Genomic DNA, 19,844 nt, shown 5'->3' on the forward strand with positions numbered 1-19,844 from the left:
AGGTCTTGATAATTTTGTTTGCTTAAACTGATTTTAACAAGGTGAAACATCTGTTTCAGCTGCAGTCCAGCTAATGACACCATGTGGTGAAGGAAAATGCTTCAGCTCCTGGAAACTCAGGACATGGAGATGCAGACTACGGATTATGGTCGAGGTTGGCTAAAATATAGGCGGCAAATACGTTACATTTGCGGTTAGGTTTATGTTTTCAGTTCCCTTAACAACTTCTGCTTTCACTAACTTTTACTCACTTTTCAACTTTTAGTAAATAAAATATTTTCCATTTTTAATGATTTTCAAGACGACTCTGTGTCACTGCCTGTTAAACTTGAGAATGTCCGGAGATTGGCTGCTGTGTTGTAAAGCTTTGTAACGCACGAGTTGAGGATCCACCGCGGGGCTGGCGAGCGACCGGCAAGTGTAACTGACACATTGTCAAGGCTATGTAACCAAGGGACCTGTGACTCATCTTTAATTTATTTATGCATATCTATAATACAGTTGAAATAGGCATTTGTATGATGCACATTAGTGAGTAGCTATGATTACATGCAGTGTTAGAGGGTTGTTAGTCTTAGTGGGCGGTGTGGCAGATGATACTATGGAAGTACCTTTTTTTAATTTAAATTTTTAGTATATTCATTTTTAAAAATGAAAAAAAAATTATTTATATTCTGTTACACTACTTCCAACATATGCTTGCAGAAGCATCCACTCATGCGCACATTTGTCATTTCTGAATCACCCTTCATTAAATTCACTATTTTTGAACCAACATATTTATGAGTTCAATTAATAGTGATCTTTTGCAGTACCATACATATCTTACCACTGGAGACAATATCCGCCCCTCCTCCACCCCATTGTCCTCTTATCCGTCACACACCAGCACACAATCTCACACATTCATTCCGACTTTCAATCAATGCATCATCTCTGTAATTAAAAACCGTACGAGCGTCATAAGGTCGAGCAGACACAAACTGAGTCAAATTATTGTAATTTATTATACAAGTATACAGACAAACGAGCTAATAGATCTAAATAACAGACCCTAATTTGTATTTCTGCTGGTGTTCTTTTCTTGGCTACATAATATGCTAGGCTAACAAACAATTAAAAATGACTCGGTGACACTTCTCCCCCACCCTCTGTAGTCAGGGTTCTACAGTCATTCGGCACAGATTAAGAGCAATTCGATAAACAAAACTGAAACAAATTGGTCACGACACGTTTAGGTAATATTATTTGTGAACTGTTCACTGCATATGACCACTTTTCATTGCTTCTGCATCTGGACTCACTGATACCCTGACTGAAGTCCACACGAATCTCTTGTCTATTTCCGCTTGCCAATACGAGCCATTAACTCTGCGTTGGCTGCGGCCTTGGCCCGCATGTCGTGGTTCTTGGCCAGATCTATCAGAATGCTTAAAATACTGGTGGGGACATCAAGAGAAAGCGCAAAGCGCGTACCCTGGGGCGCCCTTTTAGGAGTTGAGGACGCAGGCCGCGAAACTCGCTTTTGCCGAAGATCGTGGCTGTATTCTGGCGGGAGTAGAGAGCTGAAGACTCCCATACGGCTTAAAACATTGACGGTCATCGAGTCCTCCTTATTCTCTGTTAGCTGACAGAGAAAAGTGGAGGGGAAGAGTAGCAGCAGGTACAGACACAGGCCCATCCCACGCATGGTCACCTCTCACCAGGGCAGTCCCACACACTTTCACTGAAGTCAGAGGAGAGATGAAAAGACACAGGGGTCATGGGAAATGGAGAAAAGATCACAGGTAGGAGGAGAAAAAACTCAAACAAACCTTTTCGGAATGGAACAATCAAATGACCCTGCTGCCTTTTCACAAACAGCCAATATCTACAGATGAATGGGTGACAAACAGAATGCTATAGTACTTTTTGCATGGAATTACATTGTATCAAGTACCCAAATTTACTTGTTTTGAGCTTATTGAAACGGTGTTTTTCTTTTCTTTGGTTAAGCTTGAATAATGGATCCCAGAAGATAATGACTAAAAAATAGCATAATATGAAAACGAGCATTGCATAATTGCATAATCAAATGTTGGTGTTCTTGAGCAAAAAAATAGTGTGTCAAAAAGTCCATTAACTTCTGCAAAGTTAGTAATTATCTACTCAGATAACTGCAGCAGCACATCACATATCTAGTACTTGCAGGGTCTTACCAGGACGGCTTCAACACACCGTGAACTCTCCTTCCCCTTTCCTCGTTCTTGTGTGATGCAGTGTAGGGGTTTTTCCTCACACTTTGTTCACCTTTACTTTGCTCTGCTGAACCTCGGGTTTCGTGTCAGTACTGGTCACCCCCTCCTGCTTATCGACTAGCCAGAGCTGGACCTCTCGCACGAAAAGACAAGCATTCATGTGGAGTTCTTCACCCTTCTTCAGTGCCCCTACTCCCAGCCTTATTCTCTCTCTCTCTCTGCCTACGTCTTTCCGCTCACCGCCGCCTCGCCCCCTTTCACCCCCCCATTTATCTGCTCTATCTCTCCTTTTCATGCTCTTCTCCCTCCGTTCATTTCCCCCTCCCTCATCTCCGTCTCATTGTTTGTCTAAAAATACATATCTGAGTGATTAGAGATATTCCACATTGTTTCTTAGCTAGGCTTTAATGAAAGGGGCAAGCTGCCCTCTCTCCTTCTTTAAGCGGCACCCTTGACTAGTTACCCAAATCTGTAGCGTCCTCGTAGCACATAAACACCTACTGACGTCTCCGTCTTGGCGCAGGCCTATTCAAGGGCTATTTTTGAAAGACTGTTTATGAGACTGATGGATGTAGTGTCAATCCTTAAGCTTGTGTATCAGCAGAGAGAAAAATAAGAGAAAGCGTGCTTAGTGACTCGCATCACCTGCATGTCCCCAACCGGCACTCGTATATTCAGCATAAACATTCAACGTCATTGGTAAAAAGCATTTTTTTTTGCCACTATATTGGGTTTGAAAGTGAATGCATTGTGTTCTTGTTCTTCAGAAGATGCACTTCACCTCACAGCCAGGACTGACGTCATTTGAGCAAAGTAAAGGTGATGGCATGGCCTCCTGGTAGCATTTACTTCAGGTTTTCCTTTTGTTCCCTTTTCCTGTTCAGTCTGTTAACAGACTGAAACGTGTGTTCCTACTGTATCAGCATAAGTTTCCTTTTTTATTCTACCAGTGCCAGTACCTGTTGCGGAGAGTCCTCCCAATTACACACTGTTGCCCTTGCTGCTCACTGCTGCAGGCATGCTTTCATAAGTCAGAAGCAATGTTAGAACAGCAACTCTAATGATGCTTTAAATTTTGTGTTCTGACTCTAAAAGCTTTCTCCAACTTCTCAGTTTGAGCTCCCTAGAGAACCTCCAGGCATACCTTGAGATTACTGCTTTTAAGTATGGACCATTTTCTTTCAGTGCAGCCAAGCAAAGGTAGCAACAGAATGTTGTAGCCATAGCCCACAATCCCTGACAAGTACTTAAAAGTAACTGTAAGTAAAAGTGAGTAAAAGTAAAAGTAAGTCATTTCCTTCAGATTTTTTCCTTGTTTACTTTCAGGTTTCTGCAGTTTGCTTTAAATATGACATACTGTACTGTATATGATATGGTGAATCTCTTTTTTAATGGACAGTACAGAAATGAGTTGATTACAAAACTGTGTCCTCTGGAAGAAGCTGGATATCCTATTTATGGACCGTCACACTGGTCATGCTTTGAGAAGGTTGGCTGTGAAGTCCTGCAGTCTGGACCTAAGAAGTTTCCAAGACTCACAAAAATGGCACACTTAACCTTCCACTTGTCCACATTATGCAAATGCATTATGGGTGAATAAAATCCTACTGTCACTTGACAGTGAAAACCATGGTGCAAAGCTAATATGACCTATCAATCCGTTTACAGGTCAGGTGACAAAAAATGTATGTATTTTTTATTTGAGGGCTGAAGAAAAGGAGCTGGAGAGGGTAAGTTACTGCATGAAATTGAGGAACAAATAACAGAAGCACTAAATTAGGCCAAAGAACTGGAATAGAGACAGTATTAAGTCCTCTCTGGTCTCCTCCAATCTCCTCCAGTCTCTTCCAGCAACAGACATCAAAACATTATCTTCTTCTGAATAATGAAATGCTCAGCCTAGTGTTGCCCAGTTCTTCACGTTTCTGGCTGCAAGACATCATTGCAAGATTCACACTGCAATATTCACACCCTTAGGACAAAGCACAGCTTCACCTCCAGAGAAGGCACACGGTGAGCTGTCACAGCATTACTGACATGGCAACATTCCTGGGACAATGCGTAACATTATAAAGTTCAACACAAAAAGTAGGTTGCAATAATACAGTTAATGTTATAAAAATGTTTCTTGGTTATTCACAGGCAAATAAAAATATGTTGCATGTTTTAGCTCTGTAGAAGCTTGAAGCCAAGAATACTGATTTAAAATGTAAAACAGATAACTGCATGGATAAATGTGTTGCTTTAGACTTAATGCAAAACCTAATCAGTTTTGGTCAGATTTTCAGCAAGTCACAATTAAATACAAATATGAGCCATTCATACTATCAGCCAGATACATTTACAACCACTTTTCTTCATTATAAGCATAATTATTTCTGATGCTGCTAGTCACAAAGAAAGGTGTGTGCATAAAAACACCTGTATTTACTGTTTTGATATTATTAGTCATATTTATATAGCATCATTCTCAAAAGCAAGGACACTTTATAGACAGAAATCAGCTTTTTTATAATCAAATCACACACACCAGTGAGAGTTAGCAAGCAATGTGCACACAGCATACTCCACAACCCCCTGGGGACAGGAAGAGGGAGGAGGTAGAGCACCAAACATATATACACATACATTCTTGTAGCTATACATATCTATATACATACAGAATTCATATTAATACAAGACAATTTAGAGTATCCAATCAACCTAACCTCCATGAAACCCACACAGAGACAGGGAGAACATGGAAACTCAACCCAGACAGGGACTTGAACCCAAAACTCAAAACTCAGAGGCAAACGTATTAACCACCAACCCACAGTGTGATATTTTCTCTGTATTGGCATGTTGTCAGTTTCCACTGACACTTCAATAATAAAGGCTTTATTTAGAAACAAAATTTGCAATATTTTCCCTTCTCAGCAGGCATACACTGTTATGAATTCTCTCTTTTCCAGTATCACACCTCTATGTACTACCATCATGCTAAATATGCACAGGGCATAATTAATTGAAAATAATTTACGTGTTTATACAGATTACTCAAATGTAAACCCCTGAACTATAGGGGTTTCTTTTTTGGAAAAGCAATAGCTTTTGAATTGAAAGAGGAGACAGTGATATATAGTGATGGTCTGGTGCTGTATGTGGCTGTGATGGGGACAGTGCAGCTCTGCAGTAATGATGTAACAGTAATGATGAACTGCAGTTACATAAGAAAGGTTTAATCCTTTAGACCCAAAGGCCAGTTCAAAATCACAGTGATTCACAGTGACTCCTCATCATTTCACCATCTTTTACAATGTCATATGCACTGCATGACATCAGAGATTAATGATGCTACATCAATTTTGTAATAAATTATATATGGCAAATGATTCCTGCTCAAGGCAGTGGGTGCCTCTGCTGCATCTCAGTATAATATACTGCAGTTGGAACAGACAGATTTCTTTTTTAGTCAAGCACAAGTCTCTTTCTCTTGTAGAATGTTAGCACAGGGACTTTTTCCTAACAGTTCATCAGCTGTCTGTGAAATTCAATATAGCCTACAAAATTAAATTCAGTATACAATAAGTCTTTGTTTTTTTTTTGTTGTTTTGGTGCAGATACGACATAAGGTTACGGAACTGGTTTATTTATTGCGAATTGCAAGTTTCAGCAAGAAGAAATATGATGCAAAATACTATGCAATATATTAAAGATATCTATATACTATGCAGTATAGATTTTAATGTACATTTGTAGCATTGAGCAGGCACTCTTGTCCAAAGAGACTTACAGATGGGCTTTGCTGCCTCCACGGGCTCCTTGCATGTACATTCTATTTATACAGAATCTAAGTATACTATTGAGCTAGAACCCTGTCACAGACATTACACAAGTAGTAACTGGAGATTTTTTAACTATATGTACTTAAAAAATCTATATATACACTGACATTACATTAAAATCACTGACAGGTGAAGTGAATAACATTGATTATCTTGTTGCAGTGGCACCTGTCAAGGGGTGGGATATATTAGGCAGCAAGTGAACAGTCAGTCCTTCAAGTTGATGTTGATGTTGGAAGCAGGAAAATAGGCAGCCATAAGTATCTGGGCAGCTTTGACAAGGGATAAATCATGATGGCTAGATGACTGCCTCAGAATATCTCTGAAATGGCAGGTCTTGTTGGGTGTTCTGAGTGTGCAGTGGTAAATGCCTACCAAAAGAGGTCCTTGGACAACCGGTGAACTGCGACAGGCCCAAGGCTCACTGATGCATGTGTGGAATGGAGGTCCAATCACACAAAAGAATTTCAGTGTCACAAATCGCTTAAAGTTTTAATTCTGGCTATGATAGAAAGGTGTCAGAAAACACGGTTATATCAAAGCTTTCCGTGTATGGTCATCCATAGCCACAAACGAGTCAGTGTGTCCTTGATAACCCCTGTCCACTGCCAAAAGCTACTACAATGAACATGTGACCATCAGAGCTGGCCCATGAAGCAGTGTAGGTCTTGGCATTTATGTAGATGCTACTTTGACATGTACCACCTACCTAAACATAGTAGCAGACCCCTCAATGGCATTCCCTAATGGCAGTGATCTCTTTGAGCAGGGTAATGATTTTGTTCAGGAATGGTTTGAAGAATATCAGTTGAGGTATTGACTTGGCCTCCATATTCACCAGATCTCAGTCCGACCTGTGGGATGTACTAGAAAAACAACTCCAAGCAATGGCGTCTCCACCTTTCAACTTACAGGACTTGAAGGATCTGCTGCTAATGTCTTAGTTTTAGTGTTATGAATAAGTACATATGTAGAGGTTGTAAAAGTAGCAGCATAGTGTTTGTCAATAAACATGACATTTCCAGTCCTTAGTTAGCTGTGAATGCAAAGTGCACGCTGCACCTTGGTTTGATTAGGGGCCTGAATTCTCTAACATAGATGATTTTTGTAAGTGCTTTGTGACACTTATTGTGAAATTTGAACTAAACTGAATGCACACTAACTGCACCTACATCATTTTAACAAATGTTAGAAATAATAATAATAAATAATAATAATAATGATGTGATTGAAGGTAATGGAGGCTTTATATAAATAAGTAGCTGCATAGAGCCACATAGCTCCCTCACATTTAATAGCAAGAAAACCACATTACTAAAGAACTTGTAAAAGAGCAGAGTATCTTGCACACACAAAACATGAACCCAGTATTAAAAGTATCAGCTACGAAGGTACACTGGTCACTGCAAAAACAAAGACGGCCAATTAACACTCCTACCCATTTGTTTAAATTATGTCGCAAAACAAGAACAACCATATCCCTGGAGGAGCACCCTTGCGACTGCAGCCAACAACTCGATTTCCCCCAGCATTAACACTGGACTGTTAATTATGTTCTATAACGGTCATATTACTCTTTCATTCTTCTTAAGGTGTTACGGTTTCACATGAATTATCAAACAGAGTTATGGTTCTACAGAGCTTGAGTTTTCAGCATTTTATTGGCATGAGAGCTTCTGTTATATACAACAGTGGACAGAAACAAAACACACCACTTCATAAATAGTTCTGCTCCACGTGACATGTTGGACTCTGAAGTGATTTCCCTGTACCTGCTCATTTGAAATGTTCTCCATCTTCACCTACCTTCCTGCTTTCATGAGAATTTCTAAATGGAAATTCTTCATCACAAATATGAGGCTGTTGTTGTCACTGTTGCAGTTTAACCATCTTTATTAAGAATCAACAGCTCATTAGTTTCATATTTACGTATTTCCGCAAACCTGCTAATCACTTGACACTATCCCCCATGAACACCATAGAAACGAACTAAGCTAAGATAGTAACAGAAAGGATGGAGTTACCATTTTCAGAGCAGAAATGAGGGGAAACTTTGAGGAACAGGGACCTTAGGAAGAGGAAACAAACCAGTGAGCGGAGAAGAGTATAAACGAAGCTGAGTGATCAGTGTGTGAGGGAGAGATGAGTGGACATCAGACAAATTAAATGAACATTTAGAACCGAAGCCAGTACATGGCACTGCGCATTCGGTTGTAGTCTGGAAGCTGTTCAATTGGACCTGAAGATGAGAGAGAGTACAAGTCACACAACAAGAGAACAATTATCAGGAGGAAATCTCTTCACATTCATTCATGCAGTTGTTGGCAATATGAACACAGAAACGATAACAATTAACTCACCAACAGCAGACACGGCAGGACATTTGTCATAGATGTATTTGATGCAAACATCACGCAACACCTTGGGGGTTACAGCCTGAAAGAAAGAAAAACTATTTTAAAACACACACTACCAGGTAAAATATATTAGAAGAAACCAAACAACTATAACCATAAAAAATAGCTCTTTTATATAAAGGGAAGAGCACTTAGCAACACTTAGGTTTCCAGTTACATTGTAACAAAAGTACCAATGAACAAGGTCACACGTAATGTGGATTCATAAAAATGCAACAGCTGTTCATGGGTTAGTGTCCGAAGGGTGGAGCTCACATCAATCCTGGACTAGTTCATATGTTAGTGTCAGAAGGGTGGAACTCACATCAATCCTGGCATCCCACTCAGCTAATGGGATACGGCGGCCATAGTTGAGAATGTGTCTGCCAATGTCATCACAGATTGGTGTGGTACCTAAACACACACACACACACACACACACACACACACACACACACACACACACACACACACACACACACACACACACACACACACACACACACAGAGAGAGAGAGAGAGAGAGAGAGCAATATGAAGAGAAAGTGTGGGAATGTGAGTGAGAAGTACTATTTTGTTTAGAGTACAAAAAAAAACTTGTTTAACCACATACAAGTAACAACATATGACTGATTTTAGTGATGGAATATGTATGCATTTAGGTTTAATTTTGTGTACAAGAATCTCTCTCACCGTTCAGTTGTCCTATTAAACTGGCCTTCAGGGCATTCTTTCCTCTGGCCACATCACTCTCTGTCACTGTGGTGCACACATTCATCCTTTAAGGGAAAAAACAACAAAAAAAGGACTTTAGTTGAAATAATTTGATAAACATCCACTTTAACCGTTACCACGGGAAAACAAAATTTATAGACCTCCAAAATAGCTGGGCTCTCCTACTAAAAGTCCATATCTGATCCAGAATGAAAAACTGTAGTTGCAAACTCTGGGACTAACTGACCATGCATTTTGAGCCCAGTGCATCATGTCCTCGATCTTGTGTTTGTCTGTGACGAAATAGATGCCCATCAGTCCCGTGTCACTGTAGGTAGTATGGAAAGCCTCGTAGCTGTTGCACAAGCTTAACTCTGCAGCCCGGCGTGCTAAGGGACTGCTCAGGTTCTACACATACACACACCAACACAGTCACTTTCATTAATATTTCATTAACATTCCACTATAACGCATTAAGTAATACCATAATTATACAAATAATAAACAACTAACCATGCCACCTCCAAATGTGAGGTCATAGCTGCCGATGATGGCATTAGCAACCATGAGGGGCACGACATCTGGATTGGCAGCCCCTGCTCCCTCTACAGCAATAGCAACATGTGCCAGTGGCATGGCATCATCACGGTATCGAATCTGATCAAATTGCATCAGATTTGGACACACCAATCAGATCCAAAGTACAGCAGAGAGTTCAACATCTCACAGTTGGTGCAAAAGGGTGTGTGTGTGTGTGTGTGTGTCTCACACATGCGTGCTTCTCTTACCTCACTGCCAGTGAAGCGGCAGGGATGCAGCACAGGCACAGCATCACCCTGATACTCAAACGAAACACCACTGAAGTACTGCTTAGCCAAACCAACTAGGTCTGCATGGTTCACACCTATACCAGGGTAACGCACAGATTGAACACTCTCCGTCTTACAGCCTCCTGCCAGAGCCTCTTCAGTTAAAGGGAGGCCCATATAATGCTTAGCAGTAATAGGAGGAGGTATAGGCAGTACCTCCAGCAGCAGCCAGAACCATACGAGGAGCCTTGTAGTGGCTGTTGATGTATTCCACCAGATGCTGCCGAGTAAAAGTCCTTAAGGTAGAGAGGAAGGCAGAACTCCAATGTCACGCGATTAACTATACCACTGAGACAAAATGCACCTGAAGTGTTGGTGTGCATGCAAACATATGCATACCTAGCATTTTCAGAGGGTCCCAGAACACTATGGCTGAGTGGTGTGCCCTGGAAAGCAGTGGAGTGGAGCAGGTCCAGACAGACGTCTGACAGACTGCCCTCCACCTCCTCCAGCTCTCTGAGCACCACACCTCTTTGCTGCTCAATCTCAGCCTCACTCAGAGAAGAGCTCTGCACCACCTCAGACAGCAGTTCGACCGCTGCACACAGTACAGTTCAGCTGGTATGGGACTAAGAGGGCTTGGCTTAACCACAAAATATACAGTACAGTACAAGGAAGCAATATAGCAAGTACAATATTGTTGCTTCAAAATTAAACATTTCTAGAAGTAACCCTGGTACTAAAGAAAACAAGTATCCTAAATTGAACATAACCTTCATTGCATCCTAACTAATGAAAAATAATTCTGATGAAAGACTTCATGACCACTAAAACAAATTACATTAACATTTATTATCAAACATTTTTGTTAATATGGCCACATTTTTAAAGCTGTCATATAGAAACAAATGGTCAGCCAAGTGTTTTGCCAATTTAGCAAGATATACTGATTAGCATAACTATATAATCTATATATTATGTTCATATTGCACACAGAGCACACTATACAAAGGATAATTAATGAATTGTCTACAGCTATGTATCAGCATCTGGTAGACTACAGCACACATTAGTATCATTCATTACAGAACAATACACTAGAGGGAAACAACACAAATCAGGATGCTGGTCACACCTTTTGGCAGGTCCTTAGCCAGGGTCTTCATGTAGTATGCAGTGTGCTCACGAGAAGTGTATGTGCTTAGATGAGCTCCCATCGACTCCACTGCCTGCTCAAGAGCAGACTGAGAGTGCTTCTTTGTGCCCTGGAATTGAGAAAAGGAAATGAGTGTGAGGAGGGATGCACACTAGAAACTAATGAGAAAGGACCTTTAGGGAAATTGTATTTCGTACCTTGAAAGCCAAGTGCTCCAAGAAGAATCCAGCACCATTGTTCTTCTCGGATTCATATCGACTACCTACACTGATCCACAGGCCAACCTAGTGGATAAACAGGTTGTAAATGTGGAAAAACTATATTCAGATAAACATAAAATGAATGCTTTATTTATTTTTCTTGGAGATCCAGGAGATGCCATTTTTAAAGGTGCCTCATTAGAAATGTGTTTGCTTTGCTTGGAAAGCAATGAGCTTGATTTGAGAGAATTTCTTGACTGTAATGTGGTATGGCATACATGTATTCACTCACAGTACATGTAGCATGGTCAGTCTCCTCTGAGGCAATTCTCAGTCCATTGTCCAAGGTGGAGAGCTGTGCCTCTGAAGCACCCAGTATGCTTTGAGCATACGATACAGTTGCCTGACTCCGTCTCAGAGAAAGCAGAACAGGCTAAGGAGACCGGGGGGAGGGGTTCAATATCAAAGCATGGTGTCATTTCAATATCAACCAAATCAAGAAACACAATAATGCAAGTCAAAACAAACCAGTAAATAGACTGGACTCGCAAGACCGTCGTCCTACAGACTGTACTCTAGACAACTGCGTTTTGTACAAATTCACAACTGATATAAATCAGAATTTTCTGATCAGAGATATGAATAAGATGGAAAAACAAGAGTGGTGCTGAGCTGATAAACAATGTTAGCTAGCTAGCGATGCAGCATTCACTGTTTAACAACCCATCAGATATCTTAGCAAACCTAGCTATGTGTTAAAGCTTACATCAACTAGGTTAGCCAAGACATATGCTACCGATATATGCTACCAGATAGCAGGGCCTTCTCAATGACCTTGTGAACGAAAACTTAACGCTTGTCTTTGAGGTATAAGGCATAAATACATTCATTACGAGAATCACCATGCAGGTCCTTGTTCACAAAATAATCAGTCAGAACTACTCTGTGAAGTGCTGACACTCCAAATAAGACTAACCAGAGAACTAGCTAACGCTTCCAAGCTATACAAACCTGCTAGGTTAGCTATGCAACATGCTAACTTTAACATTCCACGGCCTACGGAAGTCATATGAATGACAAATGACTTCGCAAGAGGCGAATATCAGTTTGCTCTCGACACGTCTATCGAAGCATTCAGAAATAGTTTAAATAATTCAGTATTAAATTTACTTACACTGCGAGCTTTGGCAAAAGCTCGACTCACGGCTCCCCCGAATCGGCACACGGACGCTGCCATCTTTTCCTGGCACACCGAGGAGTAGAATGCGCGCGCTCGTGTATCGCATAGTCGTGCACGTCAAGGCATCGATCACTGACGTGTGCGGTAAGGTCACTAGGATAAACATCGACCTATCTGGGCTTTGCATTGCGGATGAAAAACGTAACGAATAATTTGTTCTATTTTTCATATAGAAAAAAATAGAGTGGGGAATGGAGCAGTAAATGAACAAATACAAGAACAAATTATTTAATATTGTTTTATAAGGTACAGTGGTTATGTCATTGTGCAAAACAAGACCTTGCAGTGAACCAGGCTGCATGTATCCTGCTTAACACATACATGTGTCAGTCCTCTAAAACCCATAACTTAGGCCTTATAAGCCATCCTTCCAACACCAGTAGCCTGGATAGCCCTATTCTGATGGTGCCATGAGAAGCGCTGAAAGCGCACATCAGAGAATGGAACTCATTTGCTGGGTGCTAGCAGTGTGGGCTCTCTCTTTGGCTCCTAAAAGCTAATGTAGCTTATGAGCAGCACAGGGTCATGGTGGGCCTGTTTTTCAGGGTGTGCTTTTTCTGGTCTTTGCCTCACAGCTGCATGGCCCATGAGTAATGGCCTCCGTGAGGTTGCATCAAGTGAGCCAGCTGTTACTTGGAGTGATACATGCAATGAGTCGGCCCCCAAAAGAGAATGGTGAAGCTTGCAGGACTCCACTAGTGGAAAAGCACACTCAGACATTTCTTGCACTATGTTTAAGGTCAGCTGCTGAACTACCATCTTCATCCAGTGTTTAGGAAAAGATTTGGGGTTCTCCGTGGTGGTTTCAGTTTCTTTAGCAGCCAGGTGTCATCTGGAAGCAATAGGTCTTGATTGGGTGTACTGAGGTTTGGGATGATTGGTGGTTTTATGAGGCAGGAGCTGGGGTTGTTTGATACGTGAGCCCTCAATAAGGAGGCTGACCCATACATATTGTGGAACTTCAACAGCAGCCTACAGAGAGAAAGGGAGATAGAAGAGTCAGCATATAGGAATCTAGAGGAAGTAGACAACTTCTCCAAACAGTATACATACTTTAGCCATGCACCTGCTTGTATATGAGCTGAAAGGCCCGTGTGAGCTCCACGGTCTAGCCTGTGGTCTAGCACCACACACAAGGTGTCTTCCTGCACAGCTGCACACAGCCTGGCTTTCAGAGCCTGGCTTTCACAGCCATGGAAGGTGCCAGAGTCGGACTGGCATTGATCTCAATCAAACAGGGGCGCAGGTTCTGCCCCAACATGAAGTCAGCTCCGTACAGTTCAAAGCTCCCATGTCTAGATTCCACTAGATCCTGTGCTGTCTGCAGTGCATGAATTATAGCTTTCTTCATCCCTGGAACTACCACATTTGCCCGCTGGGTCCCCTGTCCCTGGCTTGCAAGGAAAATACAAAACTGGTCACAGGACCACGCTGTCCTTAGGAACCAGAGTGTGGCGTGGATGAGAAGTATGGAAGTGCTTTTGGATGGAGTTGCTGCACAGGTGTACTGAACTGTATGGCAGCGAGAACAAACCAGTGCAGTGTTGTTGTAAATGCTAACAGGTTCTACTAACAAAATAGTGGGCTCAGTCATAACAAAATGCCACTATCAATCATTAAGCATTTTGAGAATTTCACTGCTAAGCTAAATGTCTGTATATACTAAACATCTAATAAAACTTTTTTTTCACCCTTCTTTAATCATTAAAGAATTGCTAGAAAAATTTCAAAGTAATTATGACAACAATGCATACTTTTTTGAGTTCATACCTGTCCGGTGTGTCCACTGAATAAGGTTGAGTGGAGAAACGTAGGTAGCAGTTTTTGTAGAACCACACAGTAGGAGGGTTCCAATCAGTCACCAGGAACTACTGCTGTATGTCGAACTTGGTTCCATGGATCAGATAGGGCTGTTCTATGTACTTCTGTACCACCCACTTGATGTGCTTAATTAGTGTGGGATCACTGTCCACGAACCTCAGTATCTCATCCAGACGCTTAATGCACATGATGCCTGAAAATGTATGTTCACAGCAGAAGCACAAGCATTTTTCACTATACCACTGATTCTGAAGAATATTCTTCAGAATATTCTTCTCATGTGCATAGCACACAATTTTGACATCAATTTCAACACAAATTGAGGATTGGTCTGTTTGTATGGTTATTACATATTTTATATTGTTAATCATTTCAGTTTGCTAGGTTTGATATGGTCTATTTTCTTTGTTCCTTCTCCAGTTGCTCTTGCTTCACCAGTCAGCACTACTCTGAGTCTCACTCCTTCCATGAGACTTAGTTCCAGGTTTGACGATCCAGATGTTCTGGACAACATCTATGGCCAGCTATGGGCTGAACTCTTGGAGCCTGCGCAGCACAGCCTGGCAGCTTTCCAGATAATGAACACTGTCCTCTATTTGTACTCCATGGCTGATAAACAGAGACAGGGACACATACAGCATTACTAAACATGCATAGCAAAAAGCAATCTGTAGAATATAGGCAATCTTTTAAGGTTTTCAATCCAGGGGTTTTCAATCCAATCCTCAGGGAGCCCCAGTCAGTGCATGTTTTTGCTGTGCTCTATTTCCCTAAACACATGCACTGCTAGGTAATTACTGGCAGGCATCATGGGGTCTCAAGAAATGTATTAGCATTAGCCTTTATATGTCATTGGATTTGTCTATATGTCACTTTTTTAAACCATTTTGGATTTGGATTTGTCTATATGTCACTTATTAAATCATTTTGGATTTAGATTTGTCTATATGTCACTTTATAAATCAATTTATAAATCACTTTTCTGTTGCTTTTATGGTGCTTTGCTTGTCCTTTAAAGCACCCCAAACATATGATCATTGGTATAAGAATTACCCTAATAAGACAAATAAATGATAAAAAAAGGGGGCATTAGAAAAATCTGCTAATTTTGAATGGATGTCAATGAACAAAAATGCTTTTCACCAACATACTGGATTTATAACATTTGACTACTTGGGATAGGCAGTCACACTGACCAGCATCCTGCCATGAATTATCTGGGTGGAGCTGGGACAGAGTAAAAGTCTGGACTGGTTTGGGTAGAGGACCCCAATAAAAGTCTGGACTGGTTTGGGTAGAGGACCCCAATAAACTTTGTTATATTTTTAGATTAAATTGAATAAACCTTTTGGTCATATATTAATTTAATGATACAATACAAAATTATTGATAAAACACATTGGTGTAAGACCATTTTAGCTACAACCAAGAGAATATGGAGCTTACTGGACAGCCAAGTAGTAGTTATGAAGGAACTCTGACCACTGCTGGTCATTGAGCGTGGGTGTCAAATCCAAGGCTATGTCTATATCATTGTGGTCAAAACTGTCCAAATAGTCCTGGCCCACCTTTATTGCACTGTCAATCATTTTGGAAGGTACCACTGACAGAGATTGCCACTTACTTTCTTCTGATCTGCAGGGAGAAATATGATTGGTGGTTTCAAATTGATAGGGTTCTATTTTCTATTGCCAGTACCTAATAGCTATAGGTAACTACTGTTAGTGAATGGTTTGAGGTACCAGCACTTACAAATACATATATGAAATTTATTCAATTTATTTTTTGTAAACCATAATTTTTTATGATAGGTGGTTTTCCCAGTTACCAACCTTAACCTGGTTCAGGGTGGTTTGACGCAAACGTTAGACAGACTAACTCAAAAATTTGGGTTGCCAAAATCCAACAGTATAAGTCATAATAAGTACACAATGTACAGTATGCTACATGCCATAGGAATAGATAAATATTACATAGACATAAACAGCCTGAAGACATGTGTCTAAACAATCAGAAGATAATGTTACTGTGATATTGTAAGCTTTACTTGAATGTGATTGGTCAGAAAATGCTTTTGCCCCACCCTCATCTGTTTCACTGTAAACTCTCTCCACTACATACTGAAGGAAGCTGGTACAGGCTGTTTTCCTGAATCCTCTATACCAACAGTCAAGGAAAAAACAAATATGGTGGCAGTGATAGGTTGGCAACAGTATACAGTATAAGATACAACGGCAGCATTTGCAGTCTGTTTTATGCCTTATGAGCAAAGCCCTAAAAAGAAAATGAGACTGTATAAAGTGAGTCAGGATGAGAGGAAAAGAGACCTCACCAACAAAGGCATTCTTCTCGTCCTCAGCCCAGAGCCCGTAACATCTTGGGGGAAAAAGCATTTGGTTCAGCTGCATCAAACCAATGCAGATTACTTAAGTTCACACATAACCCAACCAAAAGAAGCTGAGGGGGTGAGAGAGAAAGGGGGAGACAGCATCCAGAAGAACCTGAAAACTCCTCTAAGTGAACCTCAGACCAAACACATAATGGGAAATGGCTACAAGAAATAGGGGCTTGTCTGAAATACAGTATCCTGGAGGTAAATGAAACCAATAAATATTACATATTATTCAGTCAGACCTTTGTCCTGAAAGTTCCAGACTTTGCATAGTGATTGGTCATCTGCTCCTTCCTAAGACTGTGATTATTGATGGAATCTCTCCGTGTTGTCCAAAACAAATATGTCATCTCATTCTGACCATTCGAGACTGAAGAGAAAACCAGAACAAACAGAACATAAAAAACTATAATGACATTGAACACAGATATATAATGAATACTCAAATAAGTATCAGAGAGGGTGCAGAGTGATTCTGAGGCAGATGAGGCTGGTTTTGAATAAATAAAATGAATGACCTATGTCTTACATATACCCTGCAAATACACACACACACACACACACACACACACACACACACACACACACACACATATACACACTCACTACCTACTGTCTCACCATAAGGTCATAAATGTCATCTGGATCTTCCTCTTCTGCTTCCTCTGTCAAGAAAGAAAATAATACACAGAATGAGAAATGAAGCTTTGAGAAGTTATGACTAATCACTGAATTTATTGCAGAATAAATAGTTGATTTCACACACTTGAGCTTGTCTCATAATCATTTGTAAACACAAAATTGCCATTATCATCATCGTTATCATTGCCACTTTCATCCCCATCATTACCATCGTCCTCATCCTCACTATTCCGACGAACTAAACAGACATCGTTCAACCCATCCTCTGGCTCTCAGAGCTGCACGCAGCACATGGTACGGACCCTGGATGGAGAAGGAAGGAAGAGGGAGAGAAGAAATTGGCAGGTTTAACTCCAAAAGCAGACATGTGCTGGGAGTGGTCGCAAGTTGCAAAAGTTCACTTGCTGCCTTCACCTTAACGGCCTTCTCCACTAGGGCCTTGGCCGTGCGTAACCGCTCTGGGTTGAAGGCCAGGAGGTTCAGGATACTGCGCTGCATCCTACCCTCCGGAGCTACCAACAACCAAACACGAGTTCATACTCAGCTTGACAGTCTTGTTTAAAGCAGGTTTTCAAAACTCACACATTACTAGCTGCAACTATAGCTGGCTTTCTTGTTGTTGATGACCTCTCTATTTTTCCACATAGAATTTTAATGTCAATATTAAAAACTCTAGACAAAAAAAAAAGCTGTAGACAATGAGAAACACACAAACTTTTAAACCCCTAATTAAGCTAGTAACTCAAGTACAAACAGTGTCTGCTTCCTTTCTAACGCATTTGATCTCACACCTATAGTCCAATGCCATGTTCGGGTGTGAGCCGTATTACTTATACAAAACAAGACTCCTTTGCACATATCAGTTATAGCCTCTGTAAACTGTGGAGTTGTGTGTGTGTGTGTGTGTGTGTGTGTGTGTGTGTGTGCGCCCTTAACAGCTGGCGGTCTGGACATACCTCCCTCACCACTGTCTGAGCTCAACACAGGACATTCTTCTGTTCTCCATCCCCTTTATCCCTCTGGCCAGGTTGGACAGCCCTAAAAAGCTTAGGAGCTTGCATGTAGCCTCTGATCCTCAGTGGAACATAGACCTGCAGAATGAGACTTAGTCATATCCAGTCTGACCCAGTCTCTCTCCACCGTCCTCTACTGGCACCAATAGCTTCATTAGCTTATAGATAACAGAAGATGGCTATCCAATTTTCATATCACTGTGCGCTAGGTAAACGACATACAAGATGGATAAACAGGGATATCTGAGTTAAATTCACAATAATGAGTGGTCTCTGTGCAACCACAAACTGGAAATGGAAATAAATGTTATTAAAAATGGGAGAACTTGCGTGTGTTAGAAGTGTATTATATGCTATAGAGGCCCAGTTGGAGCTTGGCTACACTTGTCACCTCTCACCTGCATACCCGAGAAAAGGTTATGTTACATCTTCGTAGGCAAGGCAGTCGTCACGAAACAATCTATATCTAATACATATCCTTAATCCATATTATTTGAAATAATGCGTATGAATGAGGAATTGTTGAACTAATGTGTAAATCTGTTAAATATTTAGCTTTATAAGCAAATTTGACAGTAACGGTGATATAATCACTACTCTGTCAGTGACGACATGTAACGGAAACTGTCGAAGAGGCGCGTGCCAAAATTGTAAAACCCCAAACCACTGGACGTTCATGTCGGAGTGTATTACCTGTTTGTCCACATGCTATCTTCGTCCGGCAATGTCCCCCATGCCCCCTGCTGTAGCGTCCTTTAGCTCAAATAGTGAATGAACCAATAAGATAAACGAAAACGAATCTGCTACATGATGGCATTATTCATGCTACCAAGAAGCTATCAAGAACATATCTTTTGCACACCGGGCCTCACGCATTGCACCTGCGCAAACCACATTCACTCTCTAACTATCGCCTGTTTACAGTCTCCGTAACAGTGCATAAAATTGTAATATGTTATAGATCTCCAGCAACCTCGTAAGTGCCACTGCTGGTATAACACTGCTGGTAACTATAGCCCAGTCAGGATTATCTTTCTATACTCGGTTACAGTTTATAATGTATTTGCCAGTCACCAACCATTTTACTCGCCCAAATTTACAGTAGCCTGTTCGCCGTGATCCCGTTTTAGTTTACTGCATTTACCTAGGATTTATTACCGAATACAAAAGAAACCTTGAGCAAGCATTTGACCAATATAAATGTCAGTTTAATGAAATACGGACTATACACAAAACTTACTTCTCGACAGACAGTGACATCCTACACTTGCCGATGTTTTACCTATAATATATAGGTCACAGATGGTTGGAAATAACTTTTTAACAAGTTAAACAACTTTATTTTCCCCACCAACAACTGTAATATATTCATCTCCATTAGATGTCGCCCACCACCA

The 19,844-nt window shown here is 40.9% G+C and overlaps 1 protein-coding gene, 1 long non-coding RNA gene and 1 pseudogene across 2 annotated transcripts; all 3 read right to left on the reverse strand.

The window, feature by feature from the left end:
- Positions 1-1,691: 1,691 nt before the first annotated feature.
- Positions 1,692-2,425, reverse strand: LOC118241073. Its single transcript, XR_004775837.1, has 3 exons — positions 2,199-2,425; positions 1,815-1,870; positions 1,692-1,726 (listed from the first exon to the last, which is right to left on the reverse strand). It is a non-coding gene; the product is annotated as an uncharacterized LOC118241073 (long non-coding RNA).
- Positions 2,426-7,706: 5,281 nt separating this feature from the next.
- On the reverse strand, positions 7,707-12,619 carry LOC113569667 (cytochrome b-c1 complex subunit 1, mitochondrial). The gene is made up of 13 exons (XM_026997630.2): positions 12,514-12,619; positions 11,632-11,772; positions 11,337-11,423; positions 11,119-11,248; positions 10,383-10,581; positions 10,200-10,279; positions 9,963-10,078; positions 9,688-9,831; positions 9,422-9,582; positions 9,154-9,239; positions 8,786-8,874; positions 8,425-8,500; positions 7,707-8,303 (listed from the first exon to the last, which is right to left on the reverse strand). Exons 1-13 carry the CDS (start codon positions 12,574-12,576, stop codon positions 8,239-8,241), a joined length of 1,437 nt encoding a protein of 478 aa, XP_026853431.2. The 5' UTR covers positions 12,577-12,619; the 3' UTR covers positions 7,707-8,238.
- A 221-nt stretch (positions 12,620-12,840) lies between these two features.
- On the reverse strand, positions 12,841-19,178 carry LOC113569239 (annotated as a pseudogene).
- Positions 19,179-19,844: the final 666 nt, after the last annotated feature.

The sequence above is a fragment of the Electrophorus electricus genome, chromosome 3 (assembly GCF_013358815.1).
Source record: "Electrophorus electricus isolate fEleEle1 chromosome 3, fEleEle1.pri, whole genome shotgun sequence".
Lineage (NCBI taxonomy): Eukaryota > Metazoa > Chordata > Actinopteri > Gymnotiformes > Gymnotidae > Electrophorus > Electrophorus electricus.